Source organism: Phalacrocorax aristotelis, chromosome 6 (assembly GCF_949628215.1).
Source record: "Phalacrocorax aristotelis chromosome 6, bGulAri2.1, whole genome shotgun sequence".
Lineage (NCBI taxonomy): Eukaryota > Metazoa > Chordata > Aves > Suliformes > Phalacrocoracidae > Phalacrocorax > Phalacrocorax aristotelis.
In genome coordinates, this window is record NC_134281.1 from 54306363 (window position 1) to 54328066 (window position 21704).

The 21704-nt window shown below is 37.8% G+C and overlaps 1 protein-coding gene across 15 annotated transcripts in view; it reads left to right on the forward strand.

The window, feature by feature from the left end:
• The window catches only part of ADGRL2 (adhesion G protein-coupled receptor L2), a 162922-nt gene extending 141452 nt beyond the window's left edge, over positions 1 to 21470 (forward strand). For 3 of the 15 annotated variants that reach the window (XM_075097992.1, XM_075097995.1, XM_075097993.1), the window contains 6 exons: positions 6663 to 6754; positions 8633 to 8801; positions 12433 to 12561; positions 12981 to 13077; positions 15930 to 16058; positions 19396 to 21470. In XM_075097992.1, the coding sequence (XP_074954093.1) occupies positions 6663 to 6754; positions 8633 to 8801; positions 12433 to 12561; positions 12981 to 13077; positions 15930 to 16058; positions 19396 to 20150 (1371 nt within the window). In that variant the 3' untranslated portion in view covers positions 20151 to 21470. Of the gene's footprint in view, positions 1 to 6662; positions 6755 to 8632; positions 8802 to 12432; positions 12562 to 12980; positions 13078 to 15929; positions 16059 to 16283; positions 16366 to 18662; positions 18716 to 19395 lie in introns of all 15 variants that reach the window. The other 12 variants (XM_075098002.1, XM_075098007.1, XM_075098000.1 and 9 more) reach the window with 9 other exon arrangements.
• Positions 21471 to 21704: the final 234 nt, after the last annotated feature.

Here is a 21704-nt window from a genome sequence, read left to right on the forward strand (position 1 = left end):
ATTTCACATGGGAAGCTTTGGGCATTGCTGACGGCTTTTTCACTTCCTCATAACCAGGTCAGAGTGAGAATAGAGGTGAAGGACATTTAATCATATTGACCATGTACAGACATAGTTCACTATTATTTACTGGCCATGACATTATTATCCTCCAGCAAATCATTTAGGCTGAGATGCGAAAGGCCTTTGGGAGCAGTATTCCCAACTTCAAAAATATGAAACAGCAGGTAGCAATCACAGCACAGTTCCTGGGAGTAATTCTTCTCTAGCAATTGCTTTGCCCTCTAATCGTCCCAACTGAGAAAGCAAGAGAGACTGAAGGAAGAAGTGTGAGAAGTGTAATGGCTGAAAAATATGTCATGTGCAGTGTAACCGAAGAGCCATATTTGTAGTATAGCTTACCCATGTCAGCCGCATGTAAGAATTTCACCTTGGTAGGCTTTTCAACATGTTAATCAAATCACTTTTACAGTTCCCAGTTTAGTAGTACTGTCAGTGCACATAAACTCTTTTTTGACAAAGTTGCTTACTACTTAAATTTACAAATTTTTTCTCTGAGTTTATAAGCATTTGCACTTGCCATCTGTATACAGGTTTGAGCAAAATAAGGATGGGAAGTATAGGGAGGAGGTGTGAAGTTCTTTAGTACGTCTTCCGAGGAACTTTCAATTTCACTATTCCATACCCTGTCATGCCTTTGGGCACCAGGGTTATTATATCTATGAGAAAAGAGCATGTAAGTAATGAGCGGTGGGAAACCATTAGTATGCCTGAAATGGTTTAATGAAAGCTTGGATCATGATACGTCAGGAGCTGTTCTTATCATTTGGACAGCTCCATCTGCATCTTTAATAATTAATTCAGTTCAGTAAGAGTTCAGCGTGCACACTCACTTAGAAGCCTTCTTCAGAGAGCCCCTCTCTCGCTGCCAGTCCCAGGGAGAAATAGGCTTCTGCATGGCTAAGAGCAAAGATCTGGAGATACAAGAGCAGTTTTAGAGCTGCGTTTGCCAGGTAACAAAAGCTCTGGGGAGTTCAAAAAGGGTCAGAACATGTGCAGTTCAGCTAGGTTACTTCAGAGTGGTGTTTCTGTTCTTCTGTCTTATCATATCCATGTCAGCACTGCAGGCTGTGTGGAATGAATTTTAAGCTGCTAAGCTCAGGCAGACGTGATTCAATTGAGCACGTTGATGGGTATAAAACAAACAGTGCACTCCTGTAATCTGTGGTCAGAAAAGCCCGAGTATTTTGACTTCTATGTAGATCCATATTCATTCATATCCAAGGAATGGGTGATGTTAGTTTGACTGTAATTCGGCCAAAACTGCTGGAGTTCGCTTCTCACAGGTGGAGCCAATGTATTAGGCTACCAAAGCTTGATTTAGCAAAAAATCCTAGGATATCCTGTTTCATCAACGCAAGAAAGTTAGTTTGTTTTTTCACTGAGGTTGAGGCATTACTTAACCAAAGGCAGTGGACGTATGCATACAGATGCACACATAATCTAGCTCGGCATATGAAAATCGACTGTATTAGTAAGTTTATGTATATAAATAATACGGGGATATCTTCCTATAGTAGACACTTGATAAACAGTATTTATCTATTGCTCACAGGGGAACATTTATCATAATTATTACAATATCTAGCTTTATTCGGCTACTAATTCATCCAACCTGCAACTAATTCCAGTCCATTAGTCTTCTATGTTGGTTATTACATTCACTTTTTTAAAAAATACATTTGACTTGAAGACACTCCCTCTCTCAAAATTACATAGGTTTCAGGTGACAGAAAGACAAAATTCCTACTTATACCATTTTTCATGTCCAGTACCTTCTGATTTCAAACCAGAAATTGCCCTCTGTGGTGGCTATGAAAGAAGCATGGTCTTCCAGGGTGATGCATTTTATTATTACCATAAAAATGCTTCAAATTTTATATTTTAAAGTAGTTACTTTTTATTTTTTAGTAGATGTTTGTCTGTCTTTCAGTCTGTACTACCCAATTACACTTGTATTAAGAGATAAGTAAGAACTGGTGTTTAAGAGGTGGTCTAATTATTTTCTTTCACTTTTACATACATTTCTAAAATAAGAGTACAGATTAAGCTAGTTCTCTGTGTAATCCAGTGTCCTGTCTCTTACAGTGGATAATATATTTTAGAAATTGCAACAAAAACCTAGTATAAACATTGATTAAAAACTAGCAATCCAAGTTTTTCCTTTTTGTCATCAGCTAATGTTTTAAGCAATGTCACATTATAGCTCCACCTACTGTAACTGTGTGTTTTGTCACTCTCGGTATCACAGCAGAATCTTCAAATCCAAAACAGATGCCTGACCAGGCTTTTAAATCCTTATTTTTAGCCTCAAAATAGTATTGGTCTGATTATTCAGAAGTGCATCATGAAAGAGGCTTTACTGACTTTATCAAGGGTAGAGTTTCATGACTGTCTGAGATGTATACACTGTGGTTGTGTGTGTGTGTTTACATGATGTATTTATTTATTTTTCTTTACTGAAGGAGTGCAGTACTGTTCAGGTGGAGATTTTGGTTCCTCTGGGGTGGATGCAGCCCAGTCAGGATGAGGCCCAGCCAGTCACTAGCCCTTCATGTCATATGAAGTGATGAGAAAGACGTCATTGTCAGAGGCTCATTTTTTCCCTTACAAGTTTGCTTTCAAAAGCCCGTCTTGCCATTCATGTAGGCCTTCAAGTGACCCCTGAGTACTGTGTTTAAGTTAACATACTGCGTGTGTTTCTTTAAGAAGAACATTCTTCTTAAAGAACGGTGTCCTACTCAGGTCATCTGTCAAGCTTGGAAAATATCTGCAGATTCATTTGCTTAGACCAGTAACAGTTCAGTCCTCACACAGTCATGAAACAATTCAGACACTTCAGGAGATCTGTGGTCCAACCTCCTGCTCACAACAGGCTCAGCTCTGAGCTCAGGCTGGGTTGCTTAGGGCTGAAAGAGCTCATACAAAGTTGGTACAAATGAATGCAAAAGCGTTAAGTGTGTTTCCTTCTCCCCCCACGTGTTTCTCACCAAGAAAAGTAATTCAGCCATTCCTTCGAAAAGCAATTATTCTCCAACAGGTTCCCTTCCCTCACTGCTTAGTGTCTTGTGTAATAAAATGGCAGTATGCCCAAAAGTCTTAAACTCATGAGTTCCTCCAAAACAATAAATTTCTAGATGAAGAGCAGTAAGGGAGCCAAAAGCGAATCTATAGAAAGGTTTGGTTACAGTATTTGTAAGTGGGAAAAATAGGCTTTTGATAATGATACAAGAGTAACAGAGATGCCAGCGTGTTTGAACAAGTGGCAAACCATGGTCTTTTGACTGCTGAAACTGAAAACTATGCAATATTTCACAGTGATGGAGAAAAAAGTATCATGTACTTTGTTGTCATAGTTACTTTGTCTTCAAAGTACAATATTTCGCTTCTTTTGCTTTTTTTCTTGGAACTACTTTTTCAGCTACTGTGATACAGCATTATTATTTCTGTAGGCTGCTTTTGGGGTTCTGTACCTAAATTAGAATTGAAGCGTCTATTAAAAAACTGCTATGTGCAGGTATTCCCTAGTCCGGCAAGAACAGATAGAACTTAGTATGTACATAAAACCTGCTTAATACTCTGGAGCTTGGCTCAGGCTCTGGGGTAGGGCCGTGTCTCCTTGCATATCACCGAAGGGCACTCACTATTTAAATACAAGCTTTTGGTTTTCATATGTCAAACGAGCACTTCAGTCATAAAAAGAATCAGAGAATAAAAACCTCTTGTTTCATAAGGCAGACATTTATGGGCTAAGCCATGTCTATGAGTTTTTGATCCAAGAACGATGTTGCCAGTACAATGCAGGATACTCCAGGGTAGCTACTTAGGCAAGGATTAGCTTCCAGCTGTGCTGTAAATACTATTCTGAACTGGATTGTGCACTCCTGGTTGCATAGGTTGCAGCCAAAGTTGATTTACATGTTAGGATTGGCATGAGGCATGTCTTTTAGCTCTTAATCTGTTTGTTTTCACAAAAAGTAAATTGAAGTTACATTTTTTTAAGCATGCTGGAGAAGTTAATGTTATGTCAGGTACCAAAGTGTGCAAGAAACTTTTTCAAATACAGAAGAAGGAAGGCTGCCTGCAAAGGCATGGAACTGAGGGTCAGGTCACATGCAGAACCCCTGTCTTTTGCTTGGTGCAAAGACAGAGAAGCAACTTGTTTTCTCACCCAAGGAACTTACACAGTACAGTGAAAACCCAGATAAGAGGAACAAAATGATCACAATGTGTTGCGGTTTAATGCCAGCCAGCAGCTAAGCACCACACAGGCGGTCACTCACTTTCCCCTGGTCTGGTGGGGGGAAGAATTGGCAGAGTAATAGTGAGAAAACTCATGGGTTGAGATAAAGACAGTTTAACAGATAGAGCAAAAGCCCCGCACGCAAGCAAAGCAAAACAAGGCATTCATCCACTCCATCCCATGGGCAGGCAGGTGTTCAGCCACCCCCAGGGAAGCAGGGCTCCGTCACGTGTAACGGTGACTTGGGAAGACAAACACCATCGCTCTGAACATCTCCCCTTCCTTCTTCTCCCCCCAGCTCTATATGCTGAGCATGACGTCATATGGTGTGGGATATCCCTTGGGTCAGTCGGGGTCAGCTGTCCCGGCCGTGCCCCCTCCCAGCTCCTTGTGCACCCCCAGCCACTCGCTGGTGGGGTGGGGTGAGCGGCAGAAAGGCCTTGGCTCTGTGCAAGCCCTGCTCAGCAGTAATGGAAACATGCCTGAACTGTTTTCAGCACAAATCCAAAACGTAGCTCCATACTTGCTACTGTGGAAAAAATTAAGTCTATCCAGGTCAAAAATAGCACACAATGATAAAATGAAGTGTTTCTCAACTGGTTAGTCATTACCATAAGAATCATAGAAGGTAAGCAGAAGGGTCATGAGATATTGACATTTCTATTACATTTTGCAGCAATGGAAAACATGCTTAACCTACACCATTTACTTACCTCCACTTAAAGGTCAAGTATTTTCTGTCAGTTCTTGAAACACAGACAGAAATAAATTATAAAAGCTTATTTTTGTTATTTATATCACATACACTTTTTATATTAATCTCAAGATTCAACTGTAAAAATGTTTTACTTTGAATTAGGACTGTTGAGGTCAAAAGCTGTCATACACTGTTCTGGTGTTGAGAAATGCTTTATAATTCAGACTGTCCACCCTGATTTTGAGACACCAGCAGCAGTGATAACTGATTGGCCTTAGCAGTAGAGATTATTTCTGTAAAACATGTCTTTGTTAACAGACTCTGATCAGAGCATTCAAAATGCTCCTTTTTTCTAGATTGTTAAGAACTGCTCTTATTAGGATTTGAGTGACATTTCTGACCATTGTGGCACAGCTGTAGGAACACATCTGGTATGAACTGGTATCCCCCGTGTTACAAAAATTGTGAGGATTTTGATGCTGTCTCAAACCAAAGGCTCCCCAAAATGAGACACTGGGCTTGATCATTCTCCATCAGTAACCAGTTGCAGATATATACAGAATATTTTAAGAATGAAGTTATAATCTAATATATGTGTTATAAGGATGTCCAAGCATATTCTCCATCTTAGCCATCAGTTCAGCCATTTCTAGTGGACCATTGTATTAGTAGATAAGGATGTATGTCTTCTCCCTGAAAGGACATAGCTCTTACTGTTTGCAAATATATGATTTTATTTGAGTTGTCTGCATGATATAGGACAGCACATACTGATTACTCAGATTAACTGCATACCACTTTGCAACCCATAGCCTACAGGCTTACCTCTGCTCTTCACATGCTTTGAAATCAATAGGAGAAAGGCACCTAGCGTCTTTGACACCTGTGATTCTGTTTCACAATGGGAAAACTTTAAAAAATTACCTTCAGTATCTTTCCCGGTGTTACCTATATAAATGACACAACAAGAACAAGACAGCATAGTCCTTTCCTTCAAGTGGCATGCAGTCTTGCTTCGACAGACTCCAGACTACAAAGGGAAAGAGGGCAGTAGGAGGGTGCACCCCCAGCACATGTCTATGCAACTGTTAAGTTTGATGCATTTGCTACATCTTTGTGTTTCTTTTTCTCTTTCTTTTTCTTCAGTTATATTTAAGCTGTTTTCAAGACCCCAGTGGGACTTGTGAGATCAAAAGGGAATTAAAAAAAACAGAAAGGGAGAAACCAGCCAAGGTGAAAAACACTCCAGAAGCAGGATGGGGTGATAAAAAGACAACTAGTATAGTACAGTAAAGGGGTAACCATAGACCTCAGAGGGAGTCAGTGAGATGGGGAACAGGGCTGGAGGTGACAGGAGAAGGTAAACAGGGGCCGAGCACAGCATGCTGGAAGACGGAGCTAGACTGACAATGACAAGCGTGGGACATGAGTGGTTCATGGTGACGAGGTGAATTTGGATAACTAAGTGAAACAAGGACTTCTAACACTTTTTTCCCCCCTCATCCGTATTTGCAATCACCTTTTGCAGACTGTCTGACATAGTTACCCAGTTTCACTACATATTTGAAAATAAACTACGGGGTTTCTGTTTAGTCTGTAACATCGTCATTATTCAACCTGTTACTTGAAGTAGTTTAATTTCATTCTTATCTGTTTTGACAGCTGAATCTTATCTTCCTGGTGATCACATTGTGCAAAATGGTGAAGCACTCAAACACTTTGAAACCAGACTCTAGCAGGTTGGAAAACATTAAGTAAGTGCTTTGTGTTCAAGTATGAGAACTATGATTATTTTCTGATTGCTGAACTGATTGAAAGCTACTCTCCATTAGGAGCACATGCCATTGTCTCCCAGCAACTGCAGATGTCAATTAGAAGCAAACAGAGCCAATCCTGCTTTCGTCACATTGTTGCTGTAATGTCACAAACGCCGGTCAAAATTAGATAATTTCAGCCTGGAAGTAGTGCCAAGAAACTGTTTCACGGAAATGCCACAGCACTGTAGTAATTTCATTTGTATTTAAAACGCAGTTCAAAAATGATGTTCCTGTTTGCATGGCTGATACGGTTATATTAAGTTTGTTTTGTTAAATGACTTTTTGATTTAGGGATTCTGAGCAGTTTCTACTCATAATCCTGTTCTCCCAAGAGAATTGACTCTATTATTATTGTTAACTTGAAGATTATCTGCTGTTTTCATGCTAATTTAACAAATGTTTACTTTATCATGGTGCTGTACTGCAGTAGACCTTTTGCAGAGTAATATGTGTTATATAATTAACAAGGCTTTGGCAGCTCTTGCTTCTTTAGATAGTCTTTTACTGTATTCTGTATAGCTTTATGTTGTACTGAAGTTTTTTGTTATGGACACTGAAGGGATGGTGCAGCTTTCTAACACCGAGGGTTGGATGTGAAAGGGTCTTACCGATTGCTTTGAATGTTGAAAATGGTGAAGGGAGATTGTCAGTAAGGCTAACATTGTGAACTAGATGTTCTAGATAGGTCAGTATCAGCTTCATTGCATGTTGCATGATGAGAGAGAGAGCTAATCTTTAGCATCTCTCTCTTTTCTTCCTTTTCCTCTTTCTGTCTTCTCATCCACACCAGTAATTACCGTGTTTGTGATGGCTACTATAATACGGACTTACCTGGGTAAGATAGAACCCTACATTAACAAACTTCTAGCATGATTTTTAACTTTACAAACTCGGTCAATATTGTGGATTTCCCTTAATTTTAATTAACTAGTTTTGAGATACCTGATTTGCTAAAGAATTTTTAACTATTATATGCCTTTATAATTTTAAATTGCTTGCCTCTGCATTTTGACTTTCCTAATTTTGACTAATTTTTATAGACAATTAAAAATGCTCTTATTAATTTCTGTTTCAATTCTGTCTAATAATTTTGTTTCTCTTTTCTGCTTATAATGCTTTCTAGCTATGAAGATAATAAGCCATTTATCAAGTAAGATCATTAGTTAGATGTGGAATTCACTGACTAAATTCCCTTTCCCTTTCATTCTGTGCCGTTCTCTACAATTCCTTTTCCTTAACCTACTCATGATTGAATCTTTTTTAGATTATTCTGTAGAGCAATATTCATATTTTTGTCACATTTCAGCAGGGTTTCTTCATGCGGAAGTTAGATCATCTAGCTTCAGTTTAGCTGAGTTTATCGGAGCATTAAAGATTTGGGCTCTAGGCTTTTAATCTGCTGTTTAACCTTTGTGCATTTGTGTTACATTATTTGGTGTCATATGGCAGCACCACTGCTTAAAATCTATGGTGTGATTAGTGGCTAAGCCAGATTTATCAATCTCTTGTAAAAGCAGATAAAGCAATGGAGTAACTGGGGCTTGCGCTATACTTCTGCATTTCAAAATAGTTTTGACATCCTATGCAGTTCCTGAGAAAGAAAAAGGTCATATCTACTTTTGCTGTTTTCACTGGAGACTAAGAGTACCAAATGGAATTGTTCTTTCTTTAATAGATAAAAGGTTAAACCCAAGGAATTTTTACATTTGAATATGAACCTAGTAAAAGTCAACTGCAGGAACTGAAATATTTATATTGGATTTGGTGACATGCATTCACATAAGTAATGTTACTAAAATTAATTTTCTTTTACAGATCCTGGGTCCTGGGTGCATTTGCTCTCCTGTGTCTCCTTGGCCTGACATGGTCATTTGGCCTGTTGTTTATCAATGAGGGGACTGTTGTGATGACGTATCTCTTCACAGTATTTAATGCTTTCCAAGGAATGTTTATTTTCATCTTTCATTGTGCCCTTCAAAAGAAAGTAAGTTACTGAAAACACAGATGCATGTTCCCTAACGCCTTAAAATACCACATATATTTCTTTAAAAATAGAGAGAAAAATACCAATGTCAAGAACTGGAGTATTTTGACGTAGTTTGAGGAGGGGACTAGGATTCAACAGCAATTCATGCTGTGTGTGCTTGTGGGAGTCACTCTGTGGCCTGGGTGGGTTTAAAATAGATGCAGCATTTCCAACCTGGGCTTGAAAAGCTTTGAGGTTTTGGGAAGAAAATTACTATAGGAAATGCACTGTTTAACATTGGTAATGTGGTACCTGTTGGTGTGGACTTACAGCCAAAAGTCCTTTACGTGCACATGAAACAAATCGTGCCTCTGCTGCAGCACTGCAAACAAAGGATCATTTACAATATCAGCCCATCGCAGCCTGGAAACTCTCTCTCTTGCTCAGATCAAGGCAGAGGACCTCTCCTGAGATCCCATTAAGCTGCCATGTGAAGCTACGGGTGATAGGCAGGGATTGTACTATGAGTGCTCGTTCGTTACAAAATTAAGTGAGATCTAAAAATTAATTTTATTATGAACTTCGACACACCTTAGAAAAAAGTAGTCATTAACACTAAACAACCGCTAATGGGAAAGTTTTCCAAAGATGCCAGCATGACTACTTTTTTTCAAGCGTTTGCCTCCCCCAGCAATCCTACACCTTCATGCTCTTAACTGGAAAAACTGGAATCCCCTGGCAAGAGCCTTCCCTCATGAGTGGGGTGTGCTAAATTAGTTCAGCTCCCCTTCACCCGATGGGAGCAGAGAGGTCCAGAGGAGCAGATCTGCTGGGGAGAGGGAAAAAGCTTGCATGGGAGAGAGGAGCAAACAGGAGAGAAGGAAGTGAAGAGCGCAGCCGGGTGGGATTCCTTTTGGGTTCCCTGCACCCCTCCTCCCCAGACTGAGGGTGGAGACTGCTTCCAAGGATGTCTTAGAGGTGCTTTAGTGAAGGACAAAGGGAAAAAGCTCATAGCCTGTGTTAGAAGGTGTAGCAAATGAAAGTAACGAGAGTTGAGAGGAATGATAAACGTCAAAAAATCCCACCCAAAAAAATTTAACATAAAATGCAATACACCCTGCCTTTGGAAATACCCAATTTGCAATATTTAGATTCTAAATATTTTTACCAGTTTTAGGCTGCAGAACTAGCAATTATTAACTCCCATTATAATTAGCTCACCAGAGACATAATTAACTGATATTTATAAAATGGTTTGAGACCATTGGATAAAGCATTGCTGTGTAAGTACAAAAATCACATTATTGGGTGTTCTCAACTGTACCAGCTCTAACAGTATGAGCATCTCTAAATCTGGTGTAGACAATGGAATTCAGCCATGCTTTAGGAAAAGATCTGGTAGACAGAAAGAATTTTATCCAGATGAACACTGTACTCCTCTCATTTTGAGAGAACAAAAGCACACTTAGAGAGTAGATTGAGCCTAAGAAAAAAAACAGAGAAAAGAAGATGCAAACATTCTCAAAATGCAAATAATTTCTAGATTAGGGTTTTATATAATGTTGCCCTTTCTACCACTTGTATTGGACTTGAAAATCAAAAACAGATTCCGTTTTTATTTCTTTTTACAGCTGTGCATTGTTTTTATATTAAGTGGAGTCAGCAAAAAGCAATATTAAAATACCAGTCAAGTGTGAAAAAGCATAACCTAGAGCAATAAGATTTATACCTGAAAGAATGTTAAAGCTGCCATTTAAGATTTTTAAGTCTCGATGCCTTTGACTGGCTATCATCCCATCCTCTGTCTGCATAGCTAATGTAGTCTTTTTATTCTGTTATTACTAGTTGGTCACTAAGTTGAACAGAGAAATAGAATTGTGAAAGTGAAAACTATTATGTTTCCAGTTCTGACAGGATGATAGTGCTGTTTCTTCCATCAGTTTCCAACAAGCTATAATTTAGAAATAATGACAGTGGAATGCGCAGCACTGACAGATAATGTACATTCACTGCAATATAGGCATTAGGCAAAACCAGCCCTGGAGAGTGGTATTTGGGTAAAAATACAGTTTTGATTGCTATTGTCTCTACTATGTAGTGGTTTGGAGCATTTAATATTCATTGGTGTTCAGGAATGTATTTTCTTAGGTGTTATACCATCTAGTGATGATATATATAGTCTCAGGTTTTTCAGACTACAGAGTTAAAGATTATAATCCTATGCCTGCGCATTTCTGTTTTCATTTTTTATGTGTCTTTTGTGCTGACACAGACAGGGGTTCGCTTAAAATATGTACCATATACTTTTATAAAAAGATGATTTGTTGTCCCTAGCTTGAAGTTAAGGCACTAACTATTCAAATTCAACCTTGTGGTTTATAGAAACATCACAGTATGCATTCCATAAGTAAAATTCTTGTAATATTGAAAAGAGCATATGGCATATGTAAATCCACATTATTAACTCTTAGCATTTTCCCCTCTCCCATTTTTACATACCCATAACTTTCTGTCCTACGTATTCATAGGTCAAGCAGAATTTCCAGATTAGCTGAAATCCCACTTTCACCAGAAATTTAGAAGCCTCATTGATGGAGAAGAGACACTTAGATTCCCAAGGATCTGGTGGAAGATGTATGAATTTAGAGTTGTGCATCTTCAGAAATTTAATCCACTGTGTCCCTTCACTGATGCTATCATGTTGCTGAGATGTGTATACACTCTTCTGTTATCGGAAAGTGGTAGTCAGTGCAGCAGTCACTGAATATGAGAGAATTAACTGCTCTGTAAATGAATCCTGATTACTTTCATGATAAATATTAACCCACATAAATTACAAAACTAAAGTTTCCAGTAGGTCATTGGAAACAGAAGGTGAATAAATGCCAGCCCAAATACTGGCATCACTAATTAGTTTTGTTGCTGTCAGACATAAAGCTCACGTACATAGGCGTATTCAGATTTCTAGGTGCAGCAAAGACAGTAACAAGGATTTTATTTTTTGGTCCTAAAAGTGAAAGATGCTTCATTTGCCAGCCTTTACAGTTCAAAATTTTACTCCGAAACCCTGACGGTGCCTCCGCCAGGGTAGCCAGGCTCTGCCTCGAGCGGGGCAGCAGCGTTTGTAAGCCTTGTACAGTCCCGAAGCAGGTGTGACCATATCAACTAGCAGCTGTTTGAGTTAGAGAGTAACTTTATATGAAAATGCCTTAACAGTCGTTGCAAAAGTCAGTTACCTCAGCCCTTCTTGCCTGCTAAGATGGGAAGATAGGCTTTCTATGGTTTCTGCACCAAAAACTCATATAAAAAGGACTATTTTCAGCCAGCACTCATTTCAGGTAAACTTAACTATATTAATCTACAAAGTGAAGGTGAAATAAAAATAATCGCATAAATAACTCAGTAATGATTATTCAGGCACTTCTAAATGACATGTGTGTATACTTCGGAAATAATTTGTTCAAAAATCCTGATAATGCTACTGCTAAGTAGGGAAGAATATCTGATTTTGCTAATGGCCAGCAATTCACTAGACAAGAACCATTTGCTTGAAAAGTCTGAGTAGTTTCAATGCAAGGTTCATGTCTTTTTGCCAGCAGAGATATTTGACATTATTTTTTGTGCCAAGTAATTCTTCTTCCCCCCATAGGTACGTAAGGAATATGGCAAATGCTTCCGACATTCCTACTGCTGTGGTGGATTACCAACGGAGAGTCCCCACAGTTCAGTGAAGGCATCAACAACAAGAACTAGTGCTCGCTATTCCTCTGGCACTCAGGTAACAAAGATTTTGACAGCAGCTTTTAATTAACCTTATTTATAAGAAGTCTACTGAGATGTGTTCCAATCAGAAGCACTAATTGTCTTCTCAGTATTGTGACTTGGATGGCAAATACATACTTCTGCATAGTAGAGTTGATTCTTTTTAAGCATTTCCTTTACCTTGGTCTACTGCAAACCCCTTATTTTTCTTGTAATTAGGGGCTGGTTTGTAGGAAGGCTTATACCACCACATTTCATCTAAATTAAATTTAATAAATTAGAGTTTTAACAACAAAAGAAGGAGTTTCACTCCATGCTAGAAAAATGGCTTACTCTAGGCCAGAATAAACACAAATATTCTATATAATAGCACGTATGTCTGAAAAAAAATTCTGTAACTTACTATGCTTCTGTCTCGCTGCTTTATGTTAACAGAGTCGTATAAGGAGGATGTGGAATGACACTGTGAGAAAACAATCTGAATCATCTTTTATCTCAGGTGACATCAACAGCACTTCAACACTTAATCAAGGTCAGTCACTGGGAACATTTCGGTTTTAGAAGCCTTAAATTTTATACAGATTTTATATAGTTTAATACAGAAGAATTGAAAAGAATGTTTTGAAAAAAAATCTGGAGCAAATGTTCTCTAAAAGCAGAGCCTTAAAGTCATCCACCAGCACATTTTAAAACCATGTTCCCTCAACTGGCCCCCTGCTATAGAAGTTGAATTCCTCCATTCGTGGGAATGTATTTAAATAAGTTTCATCAATAATTTAACTTAAAAGCAAGATCATAATTTTAAATCTTTCCTAACCTTTATAGGTTAAATCTGAAACAGAAATATGAGTGCAGTAACATTTTAATGCATATTTGACTATGATTTTTAGGTGCAGAAATTTTCCCAGTGAAATCTAATTGATATCATTTCTATGCAAAGGATGTCTGTAAAGCATTTATCTTTTCTATTTCAAAGAACATCATATCTGTCATATGGAATAGAATCCACATTTTCAGGCACAGAAAAGGCAAAACTCCAAATTTCTCAACTCAAATAGACTTCAAAATCCGTAACCTCATCCTCATGTCCAGTTAGAAGACAGGGGTATCAACCGATTCAGAATGTCCCTTTTCTCCCCTTCCCCCTGTGGTTTTTTAAGGCAGTTTGAGCTAGCAATGGAGGGAAGAGTGCTCTGTGCAAGGCAGCTTCAAAGCCTGTTCTTCCATCCACGTCCCTAGGAGAAGAACACGTAGCCCTGATCTCATTGACACCAGTTCCTGCTCAACTTGGAGAGTTTCAAACAGAAAATCCATGGCTGTCGGGGCTGCTGTAAAGCCCTCATCAGCCACAATGGGCAAAGTTTCCTCCCTTGGTTTTTTTTGAGATTTGGTAGTAGGGTCATGCGCTTAACTTGCATTTATTTTGAAAGTATGTGGTATTTTGCAAACGAATAGTTTTCAGAAAGCATGATTCTTATTTTTGCTATTTGGCATATAGAAGGTGGATAAGGCCTGTGTGTCTCACCGCTCCCCGCACCTGTGTCTCGTATTTTCCTCTGTCAAAAGCAAAATTAAGGAACTTCTCCTAAGTAGAAAATGTATATTTTTCATGCCCAAGATAGAAGTACATTCCCTTCCAGTGTCTGGGAATGTACCATAAATACGCTATAGATCAAAGTCTGGGTTTTCACCCTAACCTGATGTCTCTGACTCCTGAGGTTTGCTCTAACCATGTTGCACCTGCAGTAAATTCAGAGTTGAACGGGGGTCTTGGAAGCTTCTCCCTGTTCTGGAGCTCCAGTCTCAAGCCACTGGAGATATTCTGCCACAATTAGAAAAACTGGTATAATCTTTATTCAATTATAATATTGTCACTATCTCGGTGATACGTACATATAAGGGTAGTTTAGTAATTGATGGCAAGTGTCATTTTTACTTTAAAGTAAAAATCAAGCTTTTAAAGGTAGCAAAAAAATTTTGATTGAAAAAAAGATATCTCAACTATTAATTCCAGGTAATAATTCTAACCAAGATTAAACACAGTACACACACACACACACACAAATAAAAAACCCCAAACCAAAAATAAAACAACAAAACCCCAAGCAAAATATATTTCTGTTAGTATTTCTAGTAGGAAGTACATTACAACTGAAAAGAACTGTGATAAAACCTTTTTAGTTGTTCGCTGATACAAACTTTCAAATAAGATTAGCATAATCAGTCAATAATTCTCTGAATCTTAGAATTTTCTGCTCCTTTCTGTTACCAAGTACCTATGGTAGTACAAAAGCATTAATATTTGGAATAGATACAATCTTTTCCTTGCCAAATAAAAATGTCCATACTATAAAAATATAGCTGGCTCTTTAGTTGTCCTTGGGCCTGTAATACACTGATCCTGATACACTGCTGCGCAATGCAATAGAGAAAAAAAGTGGACTTTTACCTTAATGAAATGTTTCAAGTAAGTTTTAAACCACAGCATTTTGTGTGTTTTTTTTTTCTTTGTCATTTTTACAACCCATTTTTCTTCTAGTAGCTAGAAATCAGAGATTAATTGATTTTTTTAATAATTTCTCAAAATATGGTGATTTTTTTCAGTCATTCTGAGAGTGTTTAAATGGTGTTGCATTAACATGTAAAATGGGTTTAAAAAAAATCTGTTCGTTTAGTATTTTGCTTCTTCTTACATTGTTTGTAAACTGATTATTTAAAGAAAATTTGTCATTCAAGGAATTCTTTTTTAAAATCTGGCCGATAAATCTGTAGCATGAATGTCCCGGGAGAAAATGTGAATGCTCTGATTTCTTAGAGCAAATATTTTGCTTTCCCCTCAGCATGCATACTTTTGCATATACTAAGATATGCTGCTTGTAGTTTGTCATCCACTGTCTGTTTGGAAACAGCAATTCCCTTCCACTATCCGTGTGTTTTTAATAAAGTGAATAACAGCTCTGATCCTGTCGTAAGAGATTTTTCAATACCTTTCAATTTGAGAAATTCATTTCTCTCGATTCTGGACAGAAGTGTTCCATACGATCACTTTTAAAGTTATAATAGCTTTATGTAGTGCCTTGATCTCTACGCATTTAATTGCTATTCTTGTGTAACAGTGATTTTGTATACATTAGTAAATGTCACTCTCACCAGATGTTTACTTTGGGGATTTGGACAGCACCTGTGAATTACTGGAATCTAACTGTATTTTCCTACTCCCATTTCAAATACATAGTTCAAATACATTCAGAAATTTTCAGCTGAATTACATTTGACAAGTCCTAACATGATTCATGATGAATAAAAAATATTCTTTATTGAAACTGTCAGCCTAAAATTAAAGAACTGACATTTTTTTTTTTTTTCCTGTTTCTTTTGCTTTAGGAATGACTGGCAATTACCTACTAACAAACCCTCTTCTTCGACCACACGGCACTAACAACCCCTATAACACATTGCTCGCTGAAACAGTTGTATGTAATGCCCCTTCAGCTCCTGTATTTAACTCACCAGGTGTGCTTATACTTCCTGAATAAAACTGCTTTTCTTGGCTCGCTCCAAATCCCTTCTTTTCCCTAGATAGAAACTCAAGTTGCAATACGCTAGCCGTACATGCTGAATTTTTGTCAGTTCGAGAAATACAGTATTGCCAATGTCAGCTTGTAAAACTGCACTATATTATAGTAATGCCTTTGCCATAACAGTATTTACCAATAATTATCCATGTTTTTAACACAGGTGGCATAAATCTTAATATACTATTACAGGACTGACACCACATGGTCCGAGAGCCCATCTTCAAGATATATATCACTTAGAGGTATCATGTCTATGCAATATAAGGTTGACTCTAAAGCTTGCCGAGAAAAACCTGCTTATGGAACGGATTAGACACTAAAGAAGCGCAAGGCATCTTGACACCTTTGGATACGCCGGTGTAGAAAATTGTATCCAGCGTCAAACAGATCTAAACTATAGTATAGTGCAGCTTTATGGTAGATCATTTTCCTGTAGGAAAATCTTGAGATGAACAGTTAGAACAGTTTAGTTCCGTAGGATTCAAGGGTGTCATCGCTTACCTAACATTTTGTTGTTACATTATCTAGTTGCTTTTTTTAACTACGGTGCAATTCATCAGTAAATATCTAGCAGTTACTGTTTGATGAGTCATAAGATCACTTTTGTATAACTGGAACGATAAATCTTTGATAAAGAGCTCGTAAAACCTTGTTTCCAGTTTTTATTTCAAGTTTCCTTCTTAACTGAACTGTAGTTTCTATTTTCATTCTCTTGTTTTCTTACTTTCCTTATGCTTTCCTCTAGCAACCTACAGAGAGACAAGTATGGGAGTAAAACTTAACTTTGCCTATCAAATGTAAATTTTTTCAGCATGATTTTTAATGGGCACAATTAAAACATAACTAGCGGTCATGAAGTAGACTCAGCGGGCAAGTGGTTCACAATTTGCAAATGAAATGTTTCCACATTCAAAAAGTACTTGCATACTGCTTTTTGGGAAACAACATGAGGTCTGTAGCAAACCCTATTGGTAACAGAAGTTATGCAATGCTGAAATAATTTGCTGTTTAAAACCAAAGCAGTGTCAAGCAGAAATGCTTAACGATTTACTTACATTTTCACATTCCCACAGTAATCTTGCTACAGGCTATGGAAAGATTTCAAATGAATTACCTGATCGTGGGCAAAAAAAATTTGCCTCGTCAAACCAATTTGAATATATTCTAGCATGCTTAACTCTGCAGTATATCATAGAAAACTCATTTTGGATTATCAGATATATTTTGGTATCCATTTAGCAGAAGAAAAGAGAATTAAAATTATAGAATTAAATCACTTTCATGAGGGAAATGAATGCCAGCATGTGGTCCGTGTGTTGTCTACTTTTATAAATGCCATATGTTCTGCGCAGCTAAATCCATTGCAAGAAAAATCTGGGAACATATACGAAATTGCAAAACTACAAAGTTGTTCAATCAAAGCTTAAAGAGACCTTTCAAAAAGCCCTCATCACTGTTTAAATCAGTACACATGGAGAGGAGTCAACAGTAACGCAAATACAAAATGATTTGCAAATTACCCAGAATTTACTTGGAAATTATTACTCTATTTTTTAAAGTTCAAGACAAAAATCCTTTCATGAGAAAATGCAATTACTTTTTAATTGAAAACAATATTTTCCACAGAGGATTGAATTTTCTAGGATAAGCTGCAGCTTTAATTATGAAAAAAACCCAAAACAGGAAAATGTATAATCTTTTCCAAAACAAGTTTTTTCTTAATACTCCTCCAAGCCTTGCATATAATGCAGCAGCCTCACAGTGGTCAGTCTCATTTCAGTAAAGTCACTCCATTCTTTCTTTACTTCCAGACATATCTGTAGATAAAGTGATTTTCTAGGAATGCTCTAACCATCTGACTTTCCATGGTTCAGACTGTTTAATTTCTTTCAAACTTTTTTTTTTCTTCTTTTTCTTTTTCTTTTGCTTGGGAAGCACTGTGCTGTCATAGTTTACATGTCTTTGTGTCTATAGGAAAACCTTTTCTTTATTGTGTTACCAAAAAAAAAAAAAAAAAAGCCAAAACCAGAAACATAAAGACCTTAATCATCATAAGACTTCATTTTCCCCCCACCCCCTTAAACTTCTTTTCATGTTTCCAGCAGACTTACCCAATCTGTCATTCCTCCAGCAGCTATGAGATATCAGCCATGGCTGATTTCCTCTTCCCATTCCACAACTAATATTTATTCTTTGGTTTAATTTCTGTGACCCATACTTACAGAAATTCCTAACATTTCTGCATTTGACTTCCATGCCCATGGTAACTGTGGGCCTAACTCTTAATTAACGATTCTGGTTCATTCAGCGCTGTCACTGTGACTGATGCAGACTGCAGGCAAACTTTGACCTTTAGAAGCCTGGGGCCGTTGTTGGCAGGCAGAATATTAGTGCAAAAAATTACATTAAGTGGGAAAAGAAAAGCTGTTATTGCTTAGTAATCTAATTTGCTGAACCCTTGCTCTGACTAAGTTGCTGAGAAGCTCAGTAATTCTTCATCATGTTACAATAAATCATTTTACTTTCTTTTATATATCAGCTACTCTTAGGCCAGATAGCCTGAGCAGACAGACATGATGTGAGTTGTCCAAAGTGAGTCATTCCACCTGCTGTCTATCGTGTTGTTGGATGGTGCTTGTGGGCCCTGGTCCCTGTAGTGTGAAAGATGGCTGTCCTTGTTTAACATAAATTCTTTGTATTTATCCATTTTTTTCATTCTTTTCTTTACTTCATCTCAAAAAAAAAAAAAAAAAAAAAGGAAAAAATGTTAGAAATGTTGTTAAAGTAGTTGCTTGCCAGTTATGTGGGTTTATGTTGTGCATTTACCTTCAGTTATGTCTGTGATCTAATTCCTTTTTAATTTAGTGTCGTTTAGGACAAATTCTGTTAATTTTCTTTTTCTAAATCATGGCGGTGTACTTCAAAACATAGACGTTTCCAAATGAATTGCTTTGCATTACATATGCAAGGGCATGGAGTGAAAAGTTCCTTGTGGAAGAGTCACAGAATTGACACGAAATTCATAAATTAAAATACCACCATTCCCCACAGGAAATACACGTTACGATTTTCGAAATGCATCTTTCCTATAAGGTGTGCAAATGTTTACATTTGAGACTGTTCAATAACCTAACTTTTCTCAAGTCTTACTTCCAAGTACAACTTTGTCCTGAACTACATTAAAGAGTTTTGTTAAAAAAAAAAAAAATAATAAAAATTAAGTGATAAAAAGCATATCGGGCGATAACCAGAGCTGTCCTTTTCCATTTCAGGACATTCACTGAACAATGCCAGGGATACAAGTGCCATGGATACTCTACCGCTAAATGGTAATTTCAACAACAGCTACTCATTGCGCAATGGAGACTACAACGACAGCGTGCAAGTTGTAGACTGTGGACTAAGCCTGAATGATACAGCTTTTGAGAAAATGATCATTTCAGAGTTAGTGCACAACAACCTGCGGGGCAGCAGCAAGAACCACAACCTGGAGCGCACGCTGCCAGCCAAAGCTGTGATCGGCGGGAGCAGTAGCGAAGATGACGCCATCGTGGCAGATGCCTCATCTTTGATGCACAGTGACACCCCCGGGCTGGAGCTCCACCACAAAGAGCTTGAGGCCCCACTCATTCCTCAGCGGACTCACTCCCTTCTGTACCAGCCCCAGAAGAAAGTGAAGACCGAGGGAACTGACAGCTACGTCTCACAGCTGACAGCCGAGGCTGACGATCACCTCCAGTCCCCCAACAGAGACTCTCTTTACACGAGCATGCCCAATCTCAGAGACTCTCCGTATCCAGAGAGCAGCCCCGACGTTGAAGAAGATCTCTCTCCCTCCAGGAGGAGTGAAAACGAGGACATTTACTACAAGAGCATGCCAAACCTAGGAGCTGGCCATCAGCTTCAGATGTACTATCAAATCAGCAGGGGTAATAGCGACGGCTATATAATTCCCATTAACAAGGAAGGATGCATTCCAGAAGGGGATGTTAGAGAAGGACAAATGCAACTAGTGACAAGCCTTTAATAGTGTAGCAAAGAAATATTAAAGGCCACGTACAAGTATTAAAAGGACTTAATTGGCCCCATGCAGGCTCCCTCATATCTGCTTGAAGAGACAATTCTGTTGACCCTGTGGTTCTCCAGTACCGGGGATGACTGGACCTCGCAGTTCTGTGAATTTTTATAAAACAAAAACTTTGTATATACACAGAGTATACTAAAATGAATTATTTGTTACAAAGAAAAGAAATACCAACAAGGTATTTTAAGATATCTTCTGCTGCTGAATTTAACAAAATTGTGAAAAAAGAGAGAGAGAAATAAACACTTCCCAGCCATTTTACTGCAGCAGTTTGTGAACTAAATTTGTAAATATGGCTGCACCATGTTTTTTTTCTAGGCCTACATTGTATTATATACAAGGCGTAGGCTCTAAAATCCTGTGGGACAAATTTACTGTACCTTACTGTTCCTGACAAGACTTGCAAAAGCAGGAGAGATATTCTGCATCAGTTTGCAGTTCACTGCAAATCTTTTCCATTAGGGCAAAGATTGAATACATGTCTAACCACTAGCAATCAAGCCACAGGCCTTATTTCATATATTTCCTCAACTGTACAATGAACCGTTCTCATGAAAAAATGGCTAAAGAAATTATATTTTGTTCTATTGCTAGGGTAAAATAAATACATTTGTGTCCAACTGAAATATAATTGTCATTAAAAAATAATTTTAAAGAGGTTGAAGAAAATATTGTGAAAAGCTCTTGGTTGCACATATGTTATAAGCTGTTTTTCTTACACTCTGTTCATAGTACGGTAGTATGTTTAAAATGCAAGTTCTACCCGTTTTCACTTATTTTTCACTGTAAACAGTGTTCTGCTTTGACAACTTAGTTTTTATTCTTACGTTTTGAATTTTTATTGCCAAAAAACATAATTTTGGGAGGAAATTGTTTTAGAAGCCAATTATGCCAAGCCTTGCACAAATCTGGTATAGCTAACAAAGATTGTAACTCAATTCCCTGTTCATTCTTTAGTCAGGGTTGGGTGGTAAGGGGTAAAGGGGACACTGGACACTTCTCACAAGCTTTCTCGTGAATAAAAGGTGCCTGTCCTTTAAAAAAATAAATAAAACATAACTATTACTCTTCCATATTCCTTCTGCCTATATTTAGTAATTAATTTATTTTATGATAAAAATCTAATGAAATGTAAATTGTTTCAACAAAATTCTGCTTTTTTCATCCCTTTGTGTAAACCTGTTAATAATGAGCCCATCACTAATATCCAGTGTAAAGTTTAACACCTGTTTGACAGTAAATAAATGTGAATTTTTTTCCAAATAGGTAAAATGTGCATTATTATGTACGAAGCATAATCGGCATCAGCAGTCCTTCGACCCAGCTGTGTCCTGCTTAGAGTGGCTTCTTCACATTTCCTGATTTAGGTGTCGAGAATACAATAGAAACTGTCTATACAGCTCTACAGAAGAAAGGTCATCCTTACTATTCATTACTCTAGTCACAATTGAATAGGATCAAACTCAGCCGTAGCAGGGTCATTAGGAAAATGTACTG